Genomic DNA, 21,459 nt, shown 5'->3' on the forward strand with positions numbered 1-21,459 from the left:
AGACCTGAGGATGGGCCAGCAAACCCGTTGGCCCACTTAAAAAAAAAAAGAAGTCTCATCAATCACCCCAAACTCCAAAGAAAGGAAACACATGAACAAGATGCCTGACTTGATTCTGAAACATGTTTTGTTTGATTGACTTTAAAGTTTAGATAATCAGGTAACATAATTAAAAACAAACAAACACTGAAACGACTGAAAAAGCCGCCTGTACGTTCAAGTATGCTACATCATGGACTGGAGATGATACTGTCACTTTAAAGAAGCCAATGACGGTTAAACAATATTCACAAATATACACTTAAGGCGTAATTATTTAGCACTAATGATAGCAGCAGCAGTCAAGCACTTCTGAGTTAATTAGAATAACAATATTTAAGATCATATTACAACATCTTCAAGAAATTCAAAAACAATTTTGTTTTGTAACACTCGACTGAGCCAGAGACAGAAATCTGTGCCAGCCAGCCGCAGCTGCCACCGGCGCGCATCTGCGGGATCATCCTGTATCATCTCACCGTCAGGCTGCGCAGCTACACTTTTGCCCTGCAGCTGGAGTTGGAACAGTAGTACTTTAACGCAGGAGGACGCCGAACGCGCCAGGAGCGTTACGGGCCTCGTTTACAATATTTACCTCAAAAAAAAAAGAAAAAAAAAGCTGAAAATAAAGCCAGAATTCACCACGAAATGTCAACACAAAGCAGACATGAACACTGACATAGCGTACGGCGTGCCAATGTTACTTTATGTCAGAACGAAAGCGTGCCGCATGTTGATCCGGGTAATTCCACACACCACTGTCTGAAATCAGGACATTTGCAAAAGCGTTTTTTAAATTTTGTGACACATTCTTTGAAGAACAAATCACCGGAAATGCTGGCTGCATTTCCTCCTCCAAGGAGGTTTTATTTTATTTTATAACCACGCTGAGCTTTGTGAAATTTTGTGGCTGGATTTATCATAGCAATAAAGGGGATTTTTTGTGCTGTTCGTGGCACCTTGTTCTATGCTCAGACCTAGAGTGCCTTTATTAGAGAGTGGCGTCAACTCAGAACATTCCGCCATTTTGGGTTCAACTGCACTGAACTCCTGAATGAACCTTTAATGTTTTAAAATTTTGCATGATGGAAACACCAACTTTGCCATTCCTAATCAATCTACTTGAAGGGGATATGGTGAAAATTCCATCAAAATCTGAGTTGGTCATCCAGCCACCCCGCATCCAAATGCGCAGCAACCCATCATTTTCAGCAAATAAACACAATAGCTGGATTTACATGCAGACACATTAACAGCGAACGCTACTTTGAACCCAAGATGGCACCATGAGTCACGTGACCGATTTTTTCCGACTCGTCATGTCGCCACTCTGTCTAATAAAGGCACTCTAGTCAGACCGACTGGACGGGAAGAAATGATTGCGGTTAGGACTGGTCAATGATCAAGTTTAGAGGTCAAATTCAATGTTAATATACATGAAAACAGCTAATTTTATGGAAATGACCCCACATATTTTATTGTTGGTGAACTTTACATTTATAATACATGCTGGTAATCTGAAATGTGCGTGCAGTACTGCTGTGCTCCCTGATCTAGTTTATTTTTATTTTTTTGAGCAGCAGCGGTGGCGCTGGCGGTCACCAGACTGAGGCTGCAGAAATGAAAGAAATTGCTCATTTTAAGTGAAATAACTTAACCGCACCTGCTCCCGATTTCCATCATGCAAATGATGAGGTGCTACAGGTGCCAAACAGGTCTATGATATAGATTATAGAGATTCCCAAAGTGTGGGCCACAACAGTACTGCAGGTAGGCAGTGAGATGGCATTAAACAAAGAAAAATTCAATGTGTGTGTGTGTGTGTGTATTATATATATATATATATATATATATATATATATAAAAGTCCCAATTTTCCCTATATATGTAACTGGGATACAGAAGAAAATTATGTTAGATGGACACATTCTGATTCTGATAATGTGGAACATGTGTACATTTTTAAAACTTTAAATATAAAGTTTTTTGCAATTGTAATAAAAAAAAAAGCCAAAAAAAAAGAGATGAGATTTAAATGAGATTCTTCATTTATCAAATCGAGCCTAACATAATATATTGAAGAAAATACTTAATCTAACCTGTCAATCAAAATTGTGATTAAATGGGTGGGCTGGCATTCTTGAGTTTGGGAATGGAGAATTAGCTTTTTGGATTGATCTGGTGCACCAAAATTTAAAGTTTCTCCTCATCAGATGCAGTTTTTAATGTGGCAAATTAAAAGATTGCAGCATGTAAATATTTTTGAGTTGTTGCGTTTTACAGGGTGCACGTGTAGACTTTTCAAAAGTTGAGGAATTTTGATGAATTTCTTCAGAAAGCCTTACATGGACCTTTATGAGAGAAAAGACTTTAGCAAATTTATGTTGATAATGCATATGAAATTGTAAGATTTCATGTGGATCCAGATACAAATTTGGATCCAGTGATTGGGGGGGGGGGGGGGGGGCGGGGGGGGGTGTCCTTGATTCCATCAATATACAGTAAAAAAACACCTGGAAATGTATATTGTAGAAGAGTGGACTACTGTCCTTGGCGCAGACCTGCACTCTGAGTTTCACAATTTCACTCTCAGCAGCACTCATTCCAAATACGGATTTGTCTACGTTCCCGTCTATCTTCCTTGTTTTCATAAATTTTCCTGCAGGAAGTTGTGCATGGAACTTTCAAGCATTTTTTTTTTTTTTTTTTTTTGGTGCGTGTATGCACATTGTGAGACCGCAGGTCTGGCAGATCGAAGTACACGCCCACATACGTGAACACATTTTATCAGAATCTGCCAGACGTCCTGCTTCGTTGAGCATTACGTGCACACTCTTTGTTGAAGCGACATCGGTGCGAATCAAAAGGCCAGAACAGAGCGAAAGCAGGAAGAAACGCTCGGCTGCGTGCCGCATGACGTGCTGCTGGCAAACATGTCCGAGAAGAAAACCATCGAGTCCTCTTCTTGATCAACGCCATCATCAGAAGGGCCAAACGCGCCTCATGTAGTCCCCGTCTACCCATGACTGTACCAACAGCAACCTTCAAAGCTAAAGTCATTTTCACATACTGTATTTCCACGTACTGTATATATTACACACATTTAATTATATATTAAATTTTCATATAGACATACATTTTTAGTTTTCTTTGTGAGGTGTTGGTTATATTTTCAGCAAAGAGGCTTCGACTCCAAAGGATCGGTCTTCCCACGATTCCTATGAAATGTTCTTGTCTTTGTTCCGCACTTCGCTCACTCGGTCCCGCAGAGATGCTGTTGACAAAGCCGCGGGCCGCTGGAGCAGTTTGAACAAGGCCAGACACTGTTGAAAGCGCGTGGAGTGCACAGTCCCAGAGATGCCGCGACCTCGCTGGAGTAGCAGCCAGTTAAATGTCCACAGAGGCGACGGGCGTCAGCCAGCACCGAGTTAGCACTGCAGGCGACGGGCGCTAGGTGCCGGGCTCAGCTGAGCCCACCTAAACCCGACCAAGCTGGGCAGAGCTAGAGCGAGAGAGCAAACGGGAGAAAGCGCCGTTGGGAGTGTGCTATGTAAGAATATGCGCCGTGGAGGGAATGGACACAAACTCGCGGAGGATATTCTTTGCCATTTCAATATTGTTCTGTGCGATCATCAGTGCTTTCTGAATGTCCTGATAGGAGTATCCCTGACTCATGAGGTTCTCAATCTCACTACTAATTTGAGGGTCGGCGTCTCCTGCCATCGCTCCGCTGCTGGGTGGGACAGGGACGGGACTGTGTCGACGCTCAGAGTTGATTCGTCTGGGCAGCGGTTTGGGAGGTCTCTCTGGTGCTTCCACCGGCTCCAAGAAGGCTGAAGAAATGAAGAAACCAATGAGCGTGGACACCTTAGAACATTTAAAACCATCTTAAACCTGCTGATCAAAAGTAAATAGAATGCATTTATATTGCGCTTTTGCATCTGCATCAGATGCTCAAAGCGCTTTACACATTAATGCCTCACATTCACCCTGATGTCAGGCTGCTGCCATGCAAGGTGCCCACTACACACTGGGATCAACTAGGGGATTAAGGACCTTGCCCAAGGGCCCTTAGTGATTTTCTGGTCAGGCTGGGATTTGAACAGAGGATCCTCTGGTCTCAAGCCCAACGCTTAACCACTAGACCATTACCTCCCCGCACCTTCCCTTCAAAATCAATACTGCACAGGTGAATTTCCTGTTTGTTGCACGTACAAAGATGAACCCCAAAATATCTAAAAATAGAATCTTGGTTGAAAAATGCCAAACTTTGCCATTAACTGATTTTTCAGGGTTTGCTAATAGCCCCTGCCCCCCAAAAAACAACAACAAATAACACCTTTATGCCAACAACATGATTCATTAACAATATGGATCATTTTGAAATCAGAAGAACAAACTACGGTATGCTCATCTCTAGTTATGAAAACAGTTTTCATGAGAATGCCCAAATGAAGTCTTAAAAACAAACAAGCAAACAAACAAATCACATCACGTCAGCTGGTATAATATAGGATATTTATCCCAATGTATCAAATTGGCCAATATAAGACAGCCCTGATTATAAGACAACTCCTCTTTTCACACACCCCCCAAAGACACATTTTTGGAAAAATACTGTCCAAATTTTGACAACTGAAATTTTTAAAATGAAGCAGATAAAAGCACACAGGGAAAAAAAGAAAATGAACACACTATATAAACAATAAACAGTGCTAACGGGAAAACCGTGGCTCCTGCATGTCAGTTGATCTTTGTATAGAAAGAATTTTCTGTACTATCACTGCGTACTTGTAACGGGTTGTTGTTAGCAACGGGGCGACTGCAGATATCTGATGCACAACATGGTGTGATTCTCCTTATGAAGACAAAATCTCTCCCGAGGCATTTAGGAGCAGCACAAATAGTATGGGTTCATTGTTGAAATAAACTGTGGGAGGAGCAGTCAGGACCAGGGGAAGGAGTTTAAGCTGATACAGGAACAGAAGCATAAAGGTTCCTGGGAGAACTAGAATCAATGGTAAATAATTGTGTTGTTTATACATGTTTTGTGATGGTTCTTGTGGTGATCTTGTTGAAGTTGTGTTGATAAAATGCAGGGAAGCAATATTCTTCGGCATGAGTGTAAATTGTACATCACACCATGAGTTTTGGCTGTTTAAAAAGTAGTGCAAGAGGGATACACTGTTTTCAAGGGTTTCTGTCGCATCCTAATGTGCATTTATAGGACATAAAGGCCCAGTCAACCCCCCAAAGAACATCTTTTTCAAATGTATTTTCGGGGAAAAAACACTGTCTTATATTCAGGCCAATACAATAACACCTATCACACATTCAATGTGCAGCATGGAACAGAATATTTACAGAAGAATCTTTCAAATGGTGAAAGAAGCAGCAAATTTGGCACAAATACTTTTTAGACATATCACTCTTTTCAATAGGCAGCAAGGTAGGCATCAAACGTGGTACAGTTTCCAATATGATTGGAGTATTTTTTAAATTCTGACCCCTGTGTAATTCTTCAATTGACCCATACCTGGCTGCCTATTGAAAAATTCAAGTGGCCAATCTGTTTTTTTTTCAAATGAGTAATGTCTAAGGAGTATGTGTGTCAAATCTGGTGCTTGTTTCCAGAAATGAACGATTGTTACAGTTGTCTGCTCCACTATCAGAGGGGTATTTTTTATTCTTTTTTATTTTTTTATTTTTTTTTACAGCAGCTTTACTATTAAACTGCTTGAAGTTGAAGCCTTAGTTAATCAAAAGAACAGATAGAAATGTATTAGTCAAAAATAACCCCAAATTAACTCATCCAAAATGACTGAACAACTTTAGTTAACATATAGTAATTATTTCATAAAAAAAAAATAAAAAAAAAGGTTAATCATAAATTAAAAACAAGACATTGCTGCACAGGACCAGGTAAAACTTACATGATGTAGCTCCAGCATCCGCATCGAGAGAAAAGCGAGTGAAGGCTGCATTGGAGGACAAGCAGGAGGAAGAGGATGAGAATGAAGAAGATGAACCCCCAATTTCTGAAAGTGTTCGTCGGGCTGGGGTCACAGGCAGACGAGATTTTGGGAAGTCACTGGTGTTTTCTTCCTCTGCTCCCTCCTCGACTGGAGGTTCTCGGGGACCATTGGTCATTGCCAGAGGGGGCAGCTCCGAATAGTCTGCAAAAGGAGGAATTAATGGATTAGCAAATCCAGAATTATGTATTATTTAACTCATACACACAGATGATAATATGATTTCATGGAGATAACTATCTTCCAACACTATTAAAAATTTTAACTTCTAAACTTTGCTCATTGTCTAATTTTATTTACATAGCCCCAAATCAGAACACAAGACACCCCAAGAAATGTCACATGGGTAAGGTGCACTTCAGCAGGCCAGACCCAATGAGGTGACCTGTGAATGAACTAACCTTTTAGCCCATATCAGTGTGACTGACGTTTCAAACATTATAGCACTCAAATGTGGTGCTCATTTATTGATAAGTTATGATGGGTCATGCGTCAAATGTCTTTAAAAAACAAGAATTGGGTGCACAAGTTTAAATTTATTTAGGATCTTCTCTAATCTACACAGGGTCAAAAGTGTACATATAGGCTCAAATATATACATAACACCCAACTAATATTTGGTTAAATATCTCTTAGCAAGCTCTATCTTGACCAGACCAAGCTACTGGCATAATTCTGGCTGGATATTTGACCACTCTTCTTTGCAGAATTGGCAGAGTTCATTTAAATTGGTTAGTTTCCTGACAAGGACCTGGCCTTTATAGTCCACAAATTTTCAATAGGGTCCAGGCCAGTGCTGTGGAGAGGCCATTCTAAAAGCTTAATGTCAGCCTGCTTTATCCAACGCACAACCAGTTTTGAAGTGTGTTTGGATTCACTGCCCTGCTGGAACACCCTACTGTGGCCAAGTTTCAACACTCTAGATGTTGATTTGAGGTGATGTTGAAGAATCTGGAGTTGGGTCGTCTTCTTCATTATTCCATCCACTTTGTGCAATGCACCAGTATCACTGGCAGCAAAACAGCCTCAGAGCATGATACTACCACCACCATGCTTGACAGTTGGTACAGTATTCTTAGGTTTGAAAGTCTCACCTTTCCTCATCCAAACATACCTCTTGTCATTGTTCAAGATTCAAACAACTTTACTGATCCCTAAAAGGGCAATTCATTCTTCACACCCGATTACCTCAGACAAAAATACAGCAATTAATCCACAATTACTAGTTCAATCAATCAATTCAATCAATTTTTTTATATAGCGCCAAATCACAACAAACAGTTGCCCCAAGGTGCTTTATATTGTAAGGCAAGGCCATACAATAATTATGTAAAACCCCAACGGTCAAAATGACCCCCTGTGAGCAAGCACTTGGCTACAGTGGGAAGGAAAAACTCCCTTTTAACAGGAAGAAACCTCCAGCAGAACCAGGCTCAGGGAGGGGCAGTCTTCTGCTGGGACTGGTTGGGGCTGAGGGAGAGAACCAGGAAAAAGACATGCTGTGGAGGGGAGCAGAGATTGATCACTAATGATTAAATGCAGAGTGGTGCATACAGAGCAAAAAGAGAAAGAAACAGTGCATCATGGGAACCCCCCAGCAGTCTACGTCTATAGCAGCATAACTAAGGGATGGTTCAGGGTCACCTGATCCAGCCCTAACTATAAGCTTTAGCAAAAAGGAAAGTTTTAAGCCTAATCTTAAAAGTAGAGAGGGTGTCTGTCTCCCTGATCTGAATTGGGAGCTGGTTCCACAGGAGAGGAGCCTGAAAGCTGAAGGCTCTGCTCCCATTCTACTCTTACAAACCCTAGGAACTACAAGTAAGCCTGCAGTCTGAGAGCGAAGCGCTCTATTGGGGTGATATGGTACTACGAGGTCCCTAAGATAAGATGGGACCTGATTATTCAAAACCTTATAAGTAAGAAGAAGAATTTTAAATTCTATTCTAGAATTAACAGGAAGCCAATGAAGAGAGGCCAATATGGGTGAGATATGCTCTCTCCTTCTAGTCCCCGTCAGTACTCTAGCTGCAGCATTTTGAATTAACTGAAGGCTTTTTAGGGAACTTTAGGACAACCTGATAATAATGAATTACAATAGTCCAGCCTAGAGGAAATAAATGCATGAATTAGTTTTTCAGCATCACTCTGAGACAAGACCTTTCTGATTTTAGAGATATTGCGTAAATGCAAAAAAAGCAGTCCTACATATTTGTTTAATATGCGCTTTGAATGACATATCCTGATCAAAAATGACTCCAAGATTTCTCACAGTATTACTAGAGGTCAGGGTAATGCCATCCACAGTAAGGATCTGGTTAGACCACCATGTTTCTAAGATTTGTGGGGCCAAGTACAATAACTTCAGTTTTATCTGAGTTTAAAAAGCAGGAAATTAGAGGTCATCCATGTCTTTATGTCTGTAAGACAATCCTGCAGTTTAGCTAATTGGTGTGTGTCCTCTGGCTTCATGGATAGATAAAGCTGGGTATCATCTGCGTAACAATGAAAATTTAAGCAATACCGTCTAATAATACTGCCTAAGGGAAGCATGTATAAAGTGAATAAAATTGGTCCTAGCACAGAACCTTGGTGGAACTCCATAATTAACTTTAGTCTGTGAAGAAGATTCCCCATTTACATGAACAAATTGTAATCTATTAGACAAATATGATTCAAACCACCGCAGCGCAGTGCCTTTAATACCTATGGCATGCTCTAATCTCTGTAATAAATTTTATGGTCAACAGTATCAAAAGCAGCACTGAGGTCTAACAGAACAAGCACAGAGATGAGTCCACTGTCCGAGGCCATAAGAAGATCATTTGTAACCTTCACTAATGCTGTTTCTGTACTATGATGAATTCTAAAACCTGACTGAAACTCTTCAATAGACCATTCCTCTGCAGATGATCAGTTAGCTGTTTTACAACTACCCTTTCAAGAATTTTGAGAGAAAAGGAAGGTTGGAGATTGGCCTATAATTAGCTAAGATAGCTGGGTCAAGTGATGGCTTTTTAAGTAATGGTTTAATTACTGCCACCTTAAAAGCCTGTGGTACATAGCCAACTAACAAAGATAGATTGATCATATTTAAGATCGAGCATTAAATAATGGTAGGGCTTCCTTGAGCAGCCTGGTAGGAATGGGGTCTAATAACATGTTGATGGTTTGGATGAAGTAACTAATGAAAATAACTCAGACAGAACAATCGGAGAGAAAGAGTCTAACCAAATACCGGCATCACTGAAAGCAGCCAAAGATAACGATATGTCTTTGGGATGGTTATGAGTAATTTTTTCTCTAATAGTTAAAATTTTGTTAGCAAAAAAAGTCATGAAGTCATTACTAGTTAAAGTTAATGGAATACTCAGCTCAATAGAGCTCTGACTCTTTGTCAGCCTGGCTACAGTGCTGAAAAGAAACCTGGGGTTGTTCTTATTTTCTTCAATTAGTGATGAGTAGAAAGATGTCCTAGCTTTACGGAGGGCTTTTTATAGAGCAACAGACTCTTTTTCCAGGCTAAGTGAAGATCTTCTAAATTAGTGAGACGCCATTTCCTCTCCAACTTACGGGTTATCTGCTTTAAGCTACGAGTTTGTGAGTTATACCACGGAGTCAGACACTTCTGATTTAAAGCTCTCTTTTTCAGAGGAGCTACAGCATCCAAAGTTGTCTTCAATGAGGATGTAAAACTATTGACGAGATACTCTATCTCACTTACAGAGTTTAGGTAGCTACTCTGCACTGTGTTGGTATATGGCATTAGAGAACATAAAGAAGGAATCATATCCTTAAACCTAGTTACAGCGCTTTCTGAAAGACTTCTAGTGTAATGAAACTTATCCCCACTGCTGGGTAGTCCATCAGAGTAAATGTAAATGTTATTAAGAAATGATCAGACAGAAGGGAGTTTTCAGGGAATACTGTTGAAGTCTTCTATTTCCATACCATAAGTCAGAACAAGATCGAAGATATGATTAAAGTGGTGGGTGGACTCATTTACTTTTTGAGCAAAGCCAATAGAGTCTAATATAGATTAAATGCAGTGTTGAGGCTGTCATTCTCAGCATCTGTGTGGATGTTAAAATCGCCCACTATAATTATCTTATCTGAGCTAAGCACTAAGTCAGACAAAAGGTCTGAAAATTCACAGAGAAACTCACAGTAACGACCAGGTGGACGATAGATAATAACAAATAAAACTGGTTTTGGGACTTCCAATTTGGATGGACAGACTAAGAGACAAGCTTTCAAATGAATTAAAGCTCTGTCTGGGTTTTTGATTAATTAATAAGCTGGAATGGAAGATTGCTGCTAATCCTCCGCCCCGGCCCGTGCTACGAGCATTCTGACAGTTAGTGTGACTCGGGGGTGTTGACTCATTTAAACTAACATATTCATCCTGCTGTAACCAGGTTTCTGTTAGGCAGAATAAATCAATATGTTGATCAATTATTATATCATTTACCAACAGGGACTTAGAAGAGAGAGACCTAATGTTTAATAGACCACATTTAACTGTTTTAGTCTGTGGTGCAGTTGAAGGTGCTATATTATTTTTCTTTTTGAATTTTTATGCTTAAATAGATTTTTGCTGGTTATTGTGGTCTGGGAGCAGGCACCGTCTCTACGGGGATGGGGTAATGAGGGGATGGCAGGGGGAGAGAAGCTGCAGAGAGGTGTGTAAGACTACAACTCTGCTTCCTGGTCCCAACCCTGGATAGTCACGGTTTGGAGGATTTAAGAAAATTGGCCAGATTTCTAGAATGAGAGCTGCTCCCTCCAAAGTGGGATGGATGCCGTCTCTCTAACAAGACCAGGTTTTCCCCAGAAGCTTTGCCAATTATCTATGAAGCCCACCTCATTTTTTGGATACCACTCAGACAGCCAGCAATTCAAGGAGAACATGTGGCTAAACATGTCACTCCCGGTCCGATGGGGGAGGGCCCAGAGAAAACTACAGAGTCCGACATTGTTTTTGCAAAGTTACACACCGATTTAATGTTATTTTAGTGACCTCCGATTGGCGTAACCGGTGTCATTACTGCCGACGTGAATTACAATCTTACCAAATTTACGCTTAGCCTTAGCCAGCAGTTTCAAATTTCCTTCAATGTCGCCTGCTCTGGCCCCCGGAAGACAATTGACTATGGTTGCTGGTGTCGCTAACTTCACATTTCTCAAAACAGAGTCGCCAATAACCAAGTTTGATCCTCGGCGGGTGTGTCGTCGAGTGGGGAAAAACGGTTAGAGATGTGAACCAGGTTGGCGGTGTACACAGGGCTTCTGTTTAGGCTACGCTTCCTCCTCACAGTCACCCATCAGCCCTGCGTTCCCGGCTGCTCGGGATCTGCCAGGGGGGAACTAACGGCGGCTAAGCTACCTTGGTCCGCACCGACTACAGGGGCCTGGGTAGCTGTAGAATTTTCCACGGTGCGGAGCCGAGTCTCCAATTCGCCCAGCCTGGCCTCCAAAGCTACGAATAAGCTACACTTATTACAAGTACCGTTACTGCTAAAGAGGCAGAGGAATAACTAAACATTTCACACCCAGAGCAGAAAGTGCGGGAGAGACAGGAGAAGCCGCCATGCTAAATCGGCTAAGAGCTAGTAGCTACGCTAACCTAGTTTAGTTGAACGTAATAATAGCACACATCAGAATTAAAACAACCACACATATACATTTGATTGCTAAACTTTGAAATAGTCCATCGCCCGAATTGAGGCAATGAGGGCATAGGTGGTCGCAGCTCGTGCCCTGCTGCCAAGCTTGGGGGAGTTGAAGGCCACTGCAGCTCAGAGCCGTGCTGCCTCCAGAGGGGGGGGAGGAGTGGCAGGGCAGAGGTGTGTGTGTGTGTGGGTGGGGTGGGGGCATCATGTAGCAGATGAGATGATCTGTCAGTGTGTGCATAATGTCTGGAGTTGCCTTGACAACATCAGACTGCAGGGAGGGCAGAAAGACAGAGGTGCAGCCAAATGGTTCACCAAGGCCGTAGAGATTCTTCTGGAGGAAAACAGCAGGGTGTTTTGACCTTTGGAGGCTGATAAGTCTGCGATGTTTAGGGTTAAGCAGAGAAACACATTTACAGCTCCTCTGACCGACCAAATGCAATTCATGAGCATTCCTGGTCTCCATTTGCTCCGAGATGTTTTCCAACTTAAGTCTGAGTTCAAGGGTTAACGCAGTAAGAAACTGTGTTGCCTTGCCCAAGTCCTTAATCATGACGGACAGGTGAGGGGTCGTGGTTCTGGTAGCAGCAGTCTTGCCAATTCTCCGGTAGGTCAGGGCAGCACATAAACCAATCAGCACCAGCCCTCCCACAATAAAACCAAATATAAATAAGTCTTCAATGTCCTCCACAGAAAGTGGTACGAAGCACGCAATACGTCACTTCGCCCAGACGCCGAGAACACAGCCTGCAGGGTAGGTTCCATCTGGGCACGCAGGGTCCCCCCCGATTTCCTTGTTGAAAAAATGGTGTCAATAGGGTTCATAAACCAGCTGATCAATTTCATGGTTAATTCAAACATAGTTTCAAGAATTCACAGTCCTGTGAAGTAGGGACTGAGCACAGATAGAAGGTTTGAAGGTTTGAGCATAGATAGAGGAGATAGAGGAGATGTGACCGCCCTCGCCGGAGTCCCAAGCTGCAAAATAATAATAATAATAATTTGTGGCCAAACAGTTTAGTCTTTGTCTTGTATGACCATAAAACCTTTCTCCAAAAGGCGTTTGCCTTGTCCATGTGGGCTGCTGCAAGTTTCAGTTTAGCTTGAAGGTGTCGATTTTGGAGCAGGGGCTTCTTTCTTGGCTGGTCTCTCAGTCCATGGCAATGTAAAACTTGCTTCACTGTGGACTGTGACGTCAGTGTTCCAGCAATTTCCAGTTCATGGCAGGCCTGAGCCTTTGTGGTTACTGTGTTGTTCATGAACATCTTAACCAATTTCCTCTCATCTGTAGGTGACGGTTTTGGTCTTCTACCAGGTTTTTGGCCTTCTACCAGGTTTTTGGCAAAGTGGTGACACATTTGACTAACTCGTACTTACATACAATTGTGTGAACTGATAATCATAACATCTGCAGTTTTTAGAAATGGCTCCAAGAGACCTTCTCAACTTCTGTAAAACTACAATTCTTCTTAGGTCTTCACTGAGTTCCTTGGACTTTCCCATTGTTCTGAGTATTGGTCAGTCCAGTGAGTGCTGTCAAAAACATCCTTTTTATGGTGGAAAAGAGAAACTACCAGTTGTTGTCAATCCTCATTCATTCAAACCTTTATTTAACCAGGAAAAGCTAATTGAGATTAAAAAATCTCTTTTCCAAGAGAGTCCTGACCAATCCTGATCACTTACGAGGAATTAATAGGCTTTTGCCTTGTCACATTAAAAGACACTGTAGAACCTTCAGCACCACAAACTAAGAGATTTAAGTGAACGTATTATGTATCTGAGCCTGTATGTATAATTTTAACCCTGTGTGGATTAGAGACGATCTAAAAAATTCAAACTTGTGCACCCAATTCATGCTTTCTAAAGTCATGAATGATGTATGCTGTACAATCATTCCACCCTGGCAAAAGAACAGTTCAAGGACATCATTAAAAGTGCAAAAATTACACTGACAGACATTCATGTCACAATAAGTGTATGTAAACATCTGAGCACAACTGTACTTATTCTAAGTTAAATAGCCAAAAAGACCTGAGCAACCTTCAAACTGCTTGTCAACTGAGTCACATGGCCACAAATTTGGGAGTTTGGGGATGCAAGATATCTTGTGCCAGTGCTGTTTTAAAATGACAATAAAAATGTATAGCAAAGGCGTAGGCCATACATTTTTATTGTCCCTGCGTCCCTACGCCTTCGGGTTGGGGACAGGTCTCTCACCGTTGTCTCGGCCTACGGGCCGAGTGGCAGTGCAGAGTACCCGACCTTCCTGGAGTACTAGATAGCGCTCTGACTGGGGACTCCATTGTTCTCCTGGGGGATTTCAACGCCCATGTGGGCGGCGACAGTGAGACCTGGAGGGGGGTGATCGGGAAGCATGGACTCCCCGATCTGAACCTGGTGTTTCAGTTGTTGGACTTCTGTGCTAGTCACAGTTTGTCCATCACGAACACCATGTTCGAGCACAAGGGTGTCCATAAGTGCACATTGCACCAGGACACCCTGAGCCGGAGGTCGATGATCGACTTTGCAGTCGTATCATCTGGCCTTCGGCCACGTGTCTCGGACACTCGAGTGAAGAGAGGGGCAGAGCTGTCGACCGATCACCACCTGGCGGTGAGTTGGATCCGCTGGGAGGTGAGGAAGCCAGTCAGACCTGGCAGGCCCAAACGTATCGTGAGGGTCTGCTGGGAACGAATGGCGGAACCCTCTGTCAGCGAGGTCTTCAACTCCGACCTCCGGGAGAGCTTCTCCCAGATCCCGGGGGAGGTTGGAGACATGGAGTCCGAGTGGACCATGTTCTCCACCTCCATTGTCGATGCGGCCGCTCGTAGCTGTGGTCACAAGGTCTCTGGTGCCTGTCGCGGCGGCAATCCCCGAACCCGGTGGTGGACGCCGGAAATAAGGGATGCCGTCAAGCTGAAGAAGGAGTCCTACTTATCTTTGTTGGTAGGTGGGACCCCGGAGGCAGCTGATAGGTACCGGCTGGCCAAGCGTGCCGCAGCCCGTGCGGTTGTAGAGGCAAAAACTCGGGTCTGGGAGGAGTTCGGGGACGCCATGGAGGAGGACTATCGGTCGGCCTCGAAGAGATTCTGGCAAACCGTCCGACGCCTCAGGAGGCGGAAGCAGCTCTCCACCAGCACTGTTTACGGTACGGGTGGGGAGCTGTTGACCCTGACTGGGGATGTTGTCGGGCGGTGGAAGGAATACTTCGAGGATCTCCTCAATCCCATCGTCACGTCTTCTGAAGAGGAAGCAGAGACTGGGGACTCAAGTGGACTCATCCATTACCGAGGCCGAAGTCACAGAGGTAATTAGAAAGCTCCTCAGCGGCAAGGCTCCTGGGGTGGATGAAGTCCGTCCTGAGTACCTTAAGTCTCTGGATGTTGTGGGACTGTCTTGGTTGACACGCCCCTGCAACATCGCGTGCCGATCGGGGACAGTGCCTCTGGATTGGCAGACCGGGGTGGTGGTCCCTCTGTTTCAGAAGGGGGACCGGAGGATGTGTTCCAACTTTAGGGGGCTCACACTCCTCAGCCTCCCCGGTAAGGTCTATTCCAGAGTACTGGAGAGGAGAATTCGACCGATGGTCGAACCTCGGATTCAGGAGGAGCAGTGTGGTTTTCGTCCTGGTCGCGGCACACTGGACCAGCTCTACACCCTCCATCGGGTGCTCGAGGGTTCATGGGAGTTTGCCCAACCAGTCCACATGTGTTTTGTGGATCTGGAGAAGGCGTTCGACCGTGTCCCTCGGGGCACCCTGTGGGGGGTGCTCCGGGAGTACCGGGTCCTTTGCTAAGGGCTATCCGGTCCCTGTACGACCGCAGCAGGAGCTTGGTTTGCATTGCCAGTAGTAAGTCAAACCTGTTTCCAGTGCACGTTGGCCTCTGCCAGGGCTGCCCTTTGTCACCGGTTCTGTTCATTATTTTTATGGACAGAATTTCTAGGTGCAGCCAGGGTGTAGAGGGGGTCTGGTTTGGGAACCACAGAATCTCGTCTCTGCTGTTTGCGGACGATGTGGTTCTGTTGGCTTCGTCAAATCAGGACCTTCAGCGTGCACTGGGGTGGTTTGCAGCCGAGTGTGAATCGTCCTGGATGAAGATCAGCACCTCCAAATCTGAGGCCATGGTTCTCGACCGGAAAAAGGTGCTTTGCCCTCTTCAGGTCAGTGGAGTGTCCTTGCCTCAAGTGGAGGAGTTTAAGTATCTCGGGGTCTTGTTCACGAGTGAGGGACGGATGGAGCGTGAGATCGATAGACAGATCGGTGCAGCATCTGCAGTGATGCGGTCACTGTATCGGACCGTCGTGGTGAAGAGAGAGCTGAGTAGGGGGGCAAATCTCTCGATTTACCGATTGATCTACGTTCCAATCCTCACCTATGGTCATGAGATTTGGCTCATGACCGAAAGAACGAGATCGCGAGTACAAGCGGCCGAGATGAGTTTCCTCCGCAGGGTGGCTGGGCACTCCCTTAGAGGTAGGGTGAGGAGCTCGGTCACTCGGGAGGAGCTCGGAGTCGAGCCGCTGCCCCATGGATGCCTCGCTTGAGAGGTATTCCGGGTACGTCCCATTGGGAGGAGGCCCCGGGGAAGACCCAGAACACTGGAGGGACTACATCTCTCAGCTGGCTTGGGAACCCTTGGGTTCCCCCGGAGGAGCTGGGGGAGGTGTGTGTGGATCGGGAGGTCTGGGCGGCTTTGCTTGAGCTGCTGCCCCCGCGACCCGACTCCGGATAAAGTGGAAGAAAATGGATGGATGGATAAAAATGTATGTCGAGCGCACCAACTTTTTAGCGAACAACAGTGAGGCAGGAAAAGCCACAAACAGAAAATTTCCAAATTGTTGCCAAACCTAAATTCATTAGACTGTCATTACATTGTTTGGCTCATGTACACTGAGTACTCCGAAAGTCGCTCATGTCGACCAGCCTTTTAATGCCGGCATGCAGGATCCGTATAATTACAAGTCAATGACTGAATCTATGGATAACACTGCGACAAATGCCTGTAACTTGCCCAAAGAAAGGAGGACAAAGTCCCTTAAACATGTCCCAGATTTGACAATCAGAACAATAAGACAATATTCAGTAGATCACATTTGCGCCGTCAGCTGTTATCCTGTACGGACTGTGTGTACATTTTTGTCACAGCTTTATTTGTGAAAATCATTCAGTATTACAACAGTAAAAACAGCTTGTGTGAAACAAAATTTAATGTCTTGATTCAAACATGTTTCGCACAAATGATAGCTGTGTTTGGGAGAAAAGCCGAAAAAAAACAGCGGCGTTTCCCCATTCGGAAGCCTTGGCAGGCAGATTGCAGAACGTTGTACAAATGCCACATTCTATTAATTCCTCCAAAACATTAAAGTGTATTGCTCCAGTCCTCATGGAAAGAAAACACAAACTCAAGCATTTAAAAACGGTAAAAGGCAGAACGTCTGGCTGAGGGCGCAGTATTTTACTTTAGTTTTCGGGCGGGTTGCCAGGTCTGCACTTTACAAACCAGCCTGTTGGGAGGCAAGCCGGACTGAGCTGTTTCATCCAGTTTTAGGACTTTTTTGGGTGATCGTAGTAGAACAGGGCTCTGTGGAATAAGCTGCAAGAGCTGCGCCTTGTTCCTGTTTTGGACGAATAGGTACTTAGTGCTCCACATGCCGACAGCAGAGATGAGAGTTCACGCTTAGTCACGTGAGACTTATGCACTACTGAGCATGCCCAGTGAGAACGTAACAATGGTACTCACAGTACACTTTAGGGCTGGGCGATATTGCAAAAATAGAATATATCATGGTTGTCTACCGCCCCTCCCCCGCCCGATATTCATTGATTTTATTATTTGTCATGATGTATATATGATAATGCTGTCAGTTTAAAGAGTAAAATGACTGAAATATATAAATCAAATCAAATCAATTTTATTTATATAGCGCCAAATCACAACAAACAGTTGCCCAAGGTGCTTTTATTGTAAGGCAAGGCCATACAATAATTACGGAAAAACCCCAACGGTCAAAACGACCCCTGTGAGCAAGCACTTGGCAACAGTGGGAAGGAAAAACTCCCTTTTAACAGGAAGAAACCTCCAGCAAACCAGGCTCAGGGGGGGCAGTCTTCTGCTGGGACTGGTTGGGGCTGAGGGAGAGAACCAGGAGAAAGACATGCTGTGGAGGGGAGCAGAGATCAATCACTAATGATTAAATGCAGAGTGGTGCATACAGAGCAAAAAGAGAAAGAACACTCAGTGCATCATGGGAACCCCCAGCATATAACATAAACATTTAACTGCTCAAAAATATTTACTTTTTTTAACAAGGCAATACAAATTACCCTGCATTGTAACTAAGCTGTGACTACACTCACTCATCTTCAACTGCTTAGTCCAATTAAGGGTCACAGGGGGGCTGAAGCCTATCCCAGCAGTCAGAGTCCGAGGCGGGGTACACCCTGGGCAGGACGCCAGTCTGCCGCAGAGCCACATATAGACACACACACACACACCTACAGACAATTTAAAGATTCCAATCCACCTAACCCGCATGTCTTTGGATGTGGGAGGAAGCCGGAGCAGCCAGAGAGAACCCACGCAAACACCCCCGTATTTGAACATGCAAACTCCATACAGAAAGGCCACAGGTGGGAATTGAACCCATGACCTTCTCGCTGTGAGGCAACAATGATAACCACTAATCCACCGTGCTGCCCGCTGTGACTACAATCACAAATTATTTTACTGACAACAATAAAGAGCTAACCACCATCTTAGATTGCGAACGGTGATAAAAGCACTCACCCTCAGCAGGAACACAATGTCAAGTATCACTGATTTGTTTTTTGTCTCTATTGTGATGGATTTTGTGTTACAAATCAGCTATCTGTAGACAGAGGACGCAAAAACAATGCTGTCCTCATGTGAAGGTGATGTGTTTTGTGCCATTTGACTGACTGACTGAAAATTCTCTGCAGTGACGAAAGGGTGACGTGTTTTGTTCCGTCTGACTGGTTGCCTGAAAAGGCTACAGTGGTGAAGCAGAGCCTTCCTGAAATGTTTACAGATTTTAAAATACTCAAAGTAGCCACACAAAAGCTGTTAGATTATCCATGTAGAGTAAACTTGTGCAAAGCCTGTCAACAAAATCAAAATAAATTTGATTGTGATCTTGGTTCGAGATCATTTAATTGCCCAGCACTAATATTGATCAATGCGTCTTGACAACCTGAACATCACGGGCAAAACATACGGTTGCACAGATATGAAATAATTCCTGAAAAGTTGTTTTGGAACTTATTCAGATTGATTGTAGAGAGTCAGTATTGTTCCAAAGAAGGTGACATTAAAATAGTGAGCACACATACGAATGAGAATACTTTTGGTTTAAAGAATGTCTAAATATCCATGAAAAGTGACTTGTACTGCTTTTCTAATCTGCCCTCATTCACACGATCCTATGAAGAAGGAAGGTGATGAGTGAAAAACCTGAGTCTCTGGCTTGGTGAGGCAGAGAGGCTGTGAGTGCCTGAGCTTGGATGTTGTACATTGCTTCATACATCTGAGGTCCGTCCTCTAGTTCAGACAGTGGTAATCTAAAAAAAATAAAATAAATGAATAAATAAATAATCAAAGCAACAGATACAGCCCGACAATAACAACAGCACGAAAACTGCAGTAACTGTAATTTGAAGTGTTGTTGCTGGAGCTAGACAGAGTTCTTTATACCTTGAACTGAGACCACAAGCTTGGCTCTGTGTCTGGAGGGCTGCTGGAAGCTGAGGGGTCCTAGGAACTGCAGGATTCTCTCCATTAGGTGGGGCTGAGAAAAGGGGCAGGACAGGGCGAGAACAAGGGATCATGTACTCGGAATCTTCATCACTGTCTCGGACCTCATCTCCCGTCACTGGCCTCAGCGCTGGAGATGTTTGTCTGGGAACAAACAACCCAAGAATAATGCATAAACATCATACTGTAACTTGAGAAACATTTGCTCGTTAGTCTACGTTTGTTGCGCCAAGGTGCTTGGATTAATTTATGCCAAAGGTGCCGTAGGCTGACCATAGAACCCAGAACTAAAGGTGACTGGGATCAAAGATCAAAATTATCAAAAAAAAAAAAAAATTCCTGCTGCTCTAATGTCCATCAAACTTGGCACACATATATAAGTGAGTTCTGGAATTGTTCAGGTAACCTCAAATTTACAGAAAGTCAATCACTGGGGTCAAGGAAATTGGGGTAAAAGGTCAAAACTTAAGTCTTTCCACTATAATTTGCACTGAACATAAGACACACATGGAGGCAGGTTCTGGAATTGCCCAGATGAGGTCAAATTTGCCAAAGGTCAGTCACCGGGGTTAAAGTCATGTCTGTCAGTCCATTTGATTGCTGACTCCTCTCAGGTTCTTTTCCTTATTTCTACCAAACTTGGTATGTCATTGAAGACTGACCCCAAAACTACCTTCTAAGAGTTCATTTTGACAAAGGTCAAGGAATTAGTTTTGAACCAGACTGTTTTCAACCAAATGTGTTGCACTGTTAGGTGGACTCCAAAGGTCAAAATTTGGGTGAACACCATTGTCATTAGGGTCAAATGTCAGACCGCCTTAGCCTGTACACTGTTGTACCTGGTTGTTAGTGAGTAGATGGCATTGGCTGATGCTGAAGGCTTGACTTTGGGGCTGTCATACTCTTGACTGGCTGCTGTGGAAAAACTCTGAAAGCGAAACCGAAGACTTTATATAAAAAAATTTTAATACACCAAAACCTATGAAGACCATGAACCCAAACTTAACTTCTTTGAAAGTGTGACTAAATCAGATGTGATTCAAAACCAATAACATGTAAACTGCAAAGTGGGTTTTTTAAAGTCTCAATTGTGTTTTCAGTTGTTTACTTATTATTTAGAATATTACTAATAACTGCAATACTGTGGTTGGAAACTAAACTGGTCAATGTGAGTGAAACAAGCAAAGATGGCGTCACCAGCTGGTGGTCCAGACTGAGGGTGCTGTTGTTCCTCTGTGAATCCAGAGCAGAAGGCAGCGCCAAGGGAAGCGAGTGGCGGTTCGAGAGCTCCCTGACACCTGCTCGGAGGTCACCTCCCACACCGGACACTTGTGTGGAAGATGGCGAGGAGGAGGAACAGGAGGAGGAGGTGGGAGCCTTGGGAACAGGTCGGGAGTTCCAGTCAGCCACGAGGCGGTTCGAGGGTGTTGGAGGAAGTTTGTCTCGAGTTGGCTCCCCTGGAGTGCTGGGTAAGGGACGCCTTTGAAGCCGCCCGTCAGGACCTGAGCCAGCTGCGTGGGGGCGGTCAGGGGAGGAGAGGAGGGAGATCCCTCTGTGCTGGGGGGGGGGAGAGGTTTGTCTTTGTGGTGGGAAGCTGCCTGTTGGAAGCAAGTGACAAAGCATAAACATTCAAGATTTCATGTCACATGGAGGCAGTGGACCTCACACAATCACACAGACGTGACATCATCAAAACCTGCTGAAACTAAGGAAGAATCGAGTGTTGAATTCACATTTAAGGAGGAACATGTGCACAGTGGAACAGGGGTTCCTCACAGCAAGAAGACAAGAGAGACTGCATCTTATTCCCATGTGCCAGTTTCAGGCATTGTAAGTTTATGAAAAATAAATAAAAATATGAATGAAATTTTCTGAATCTATTTTCTGTAAATTAGTCACTTACTTCATCAAATCCAAAATAATTTATAGTGGCAGCCTTTGTTAAAG

The 21,459-nt window shown here is 43.9% G+C and overlaps 1 protein-coding gene across 1 annotated transcript in view; it reads right to left on the reverse strand.

Moving 5' to 3' along the window:
• Nucleotides 1–2,502: 2,502 nt before the first annotated feature.
• Nucleotides 2,503–21,459, reverse strand: part of cbl (Cbl proto-oncogene, E3 ubiquitin protein ligase) — a 105,480-nt gene continuing 86,523 nt past the window's right edge. Inside the window, 8 exon segments of the mRNA XM_034168727.1 lie at nucleotides 2,503–3,872; nucleotides 5,973–6,215; nucleotides 19,213–19,319; nucleotides 19,453–19,656; nucleotides 20,352–20,440; nucleotides 20,710–21,049; nucleotides 21,051–21,077; nucleotides 21,079–21,110. Of these exon segments, the coding sequence (XP_034024618.1) occupies nucleotides 3,586–3,872; nucleotides 5,973–6,215; nucleotides 19,213–19,319; nucleotides 19,453–19,656; nucleotides 20,352–20,440; nucleotides 20,710–21,049; nucleotides 21,051–21,077; nucleotides 21,079–21,110 (1,329 nt within the window). The 3' untranslated portion in view covers nucleotides 2,503–3,585.

Source organism: Thalassophryne amazonica, chromosome 4, assembly GCF_902500255.1.
Source record: "Thalassophryne amazonica chromosome 4, fThaAma1.1, whole genome shotgun sequence".
Classification (NCBI taxonomy): domain Eukaryota; kingdom Metazoa; phylum Chordata; class Actinopteri; order Batrachoidiformes; family Batrachoididae; genus Thalassophryne; species Thalassophryne amazonica.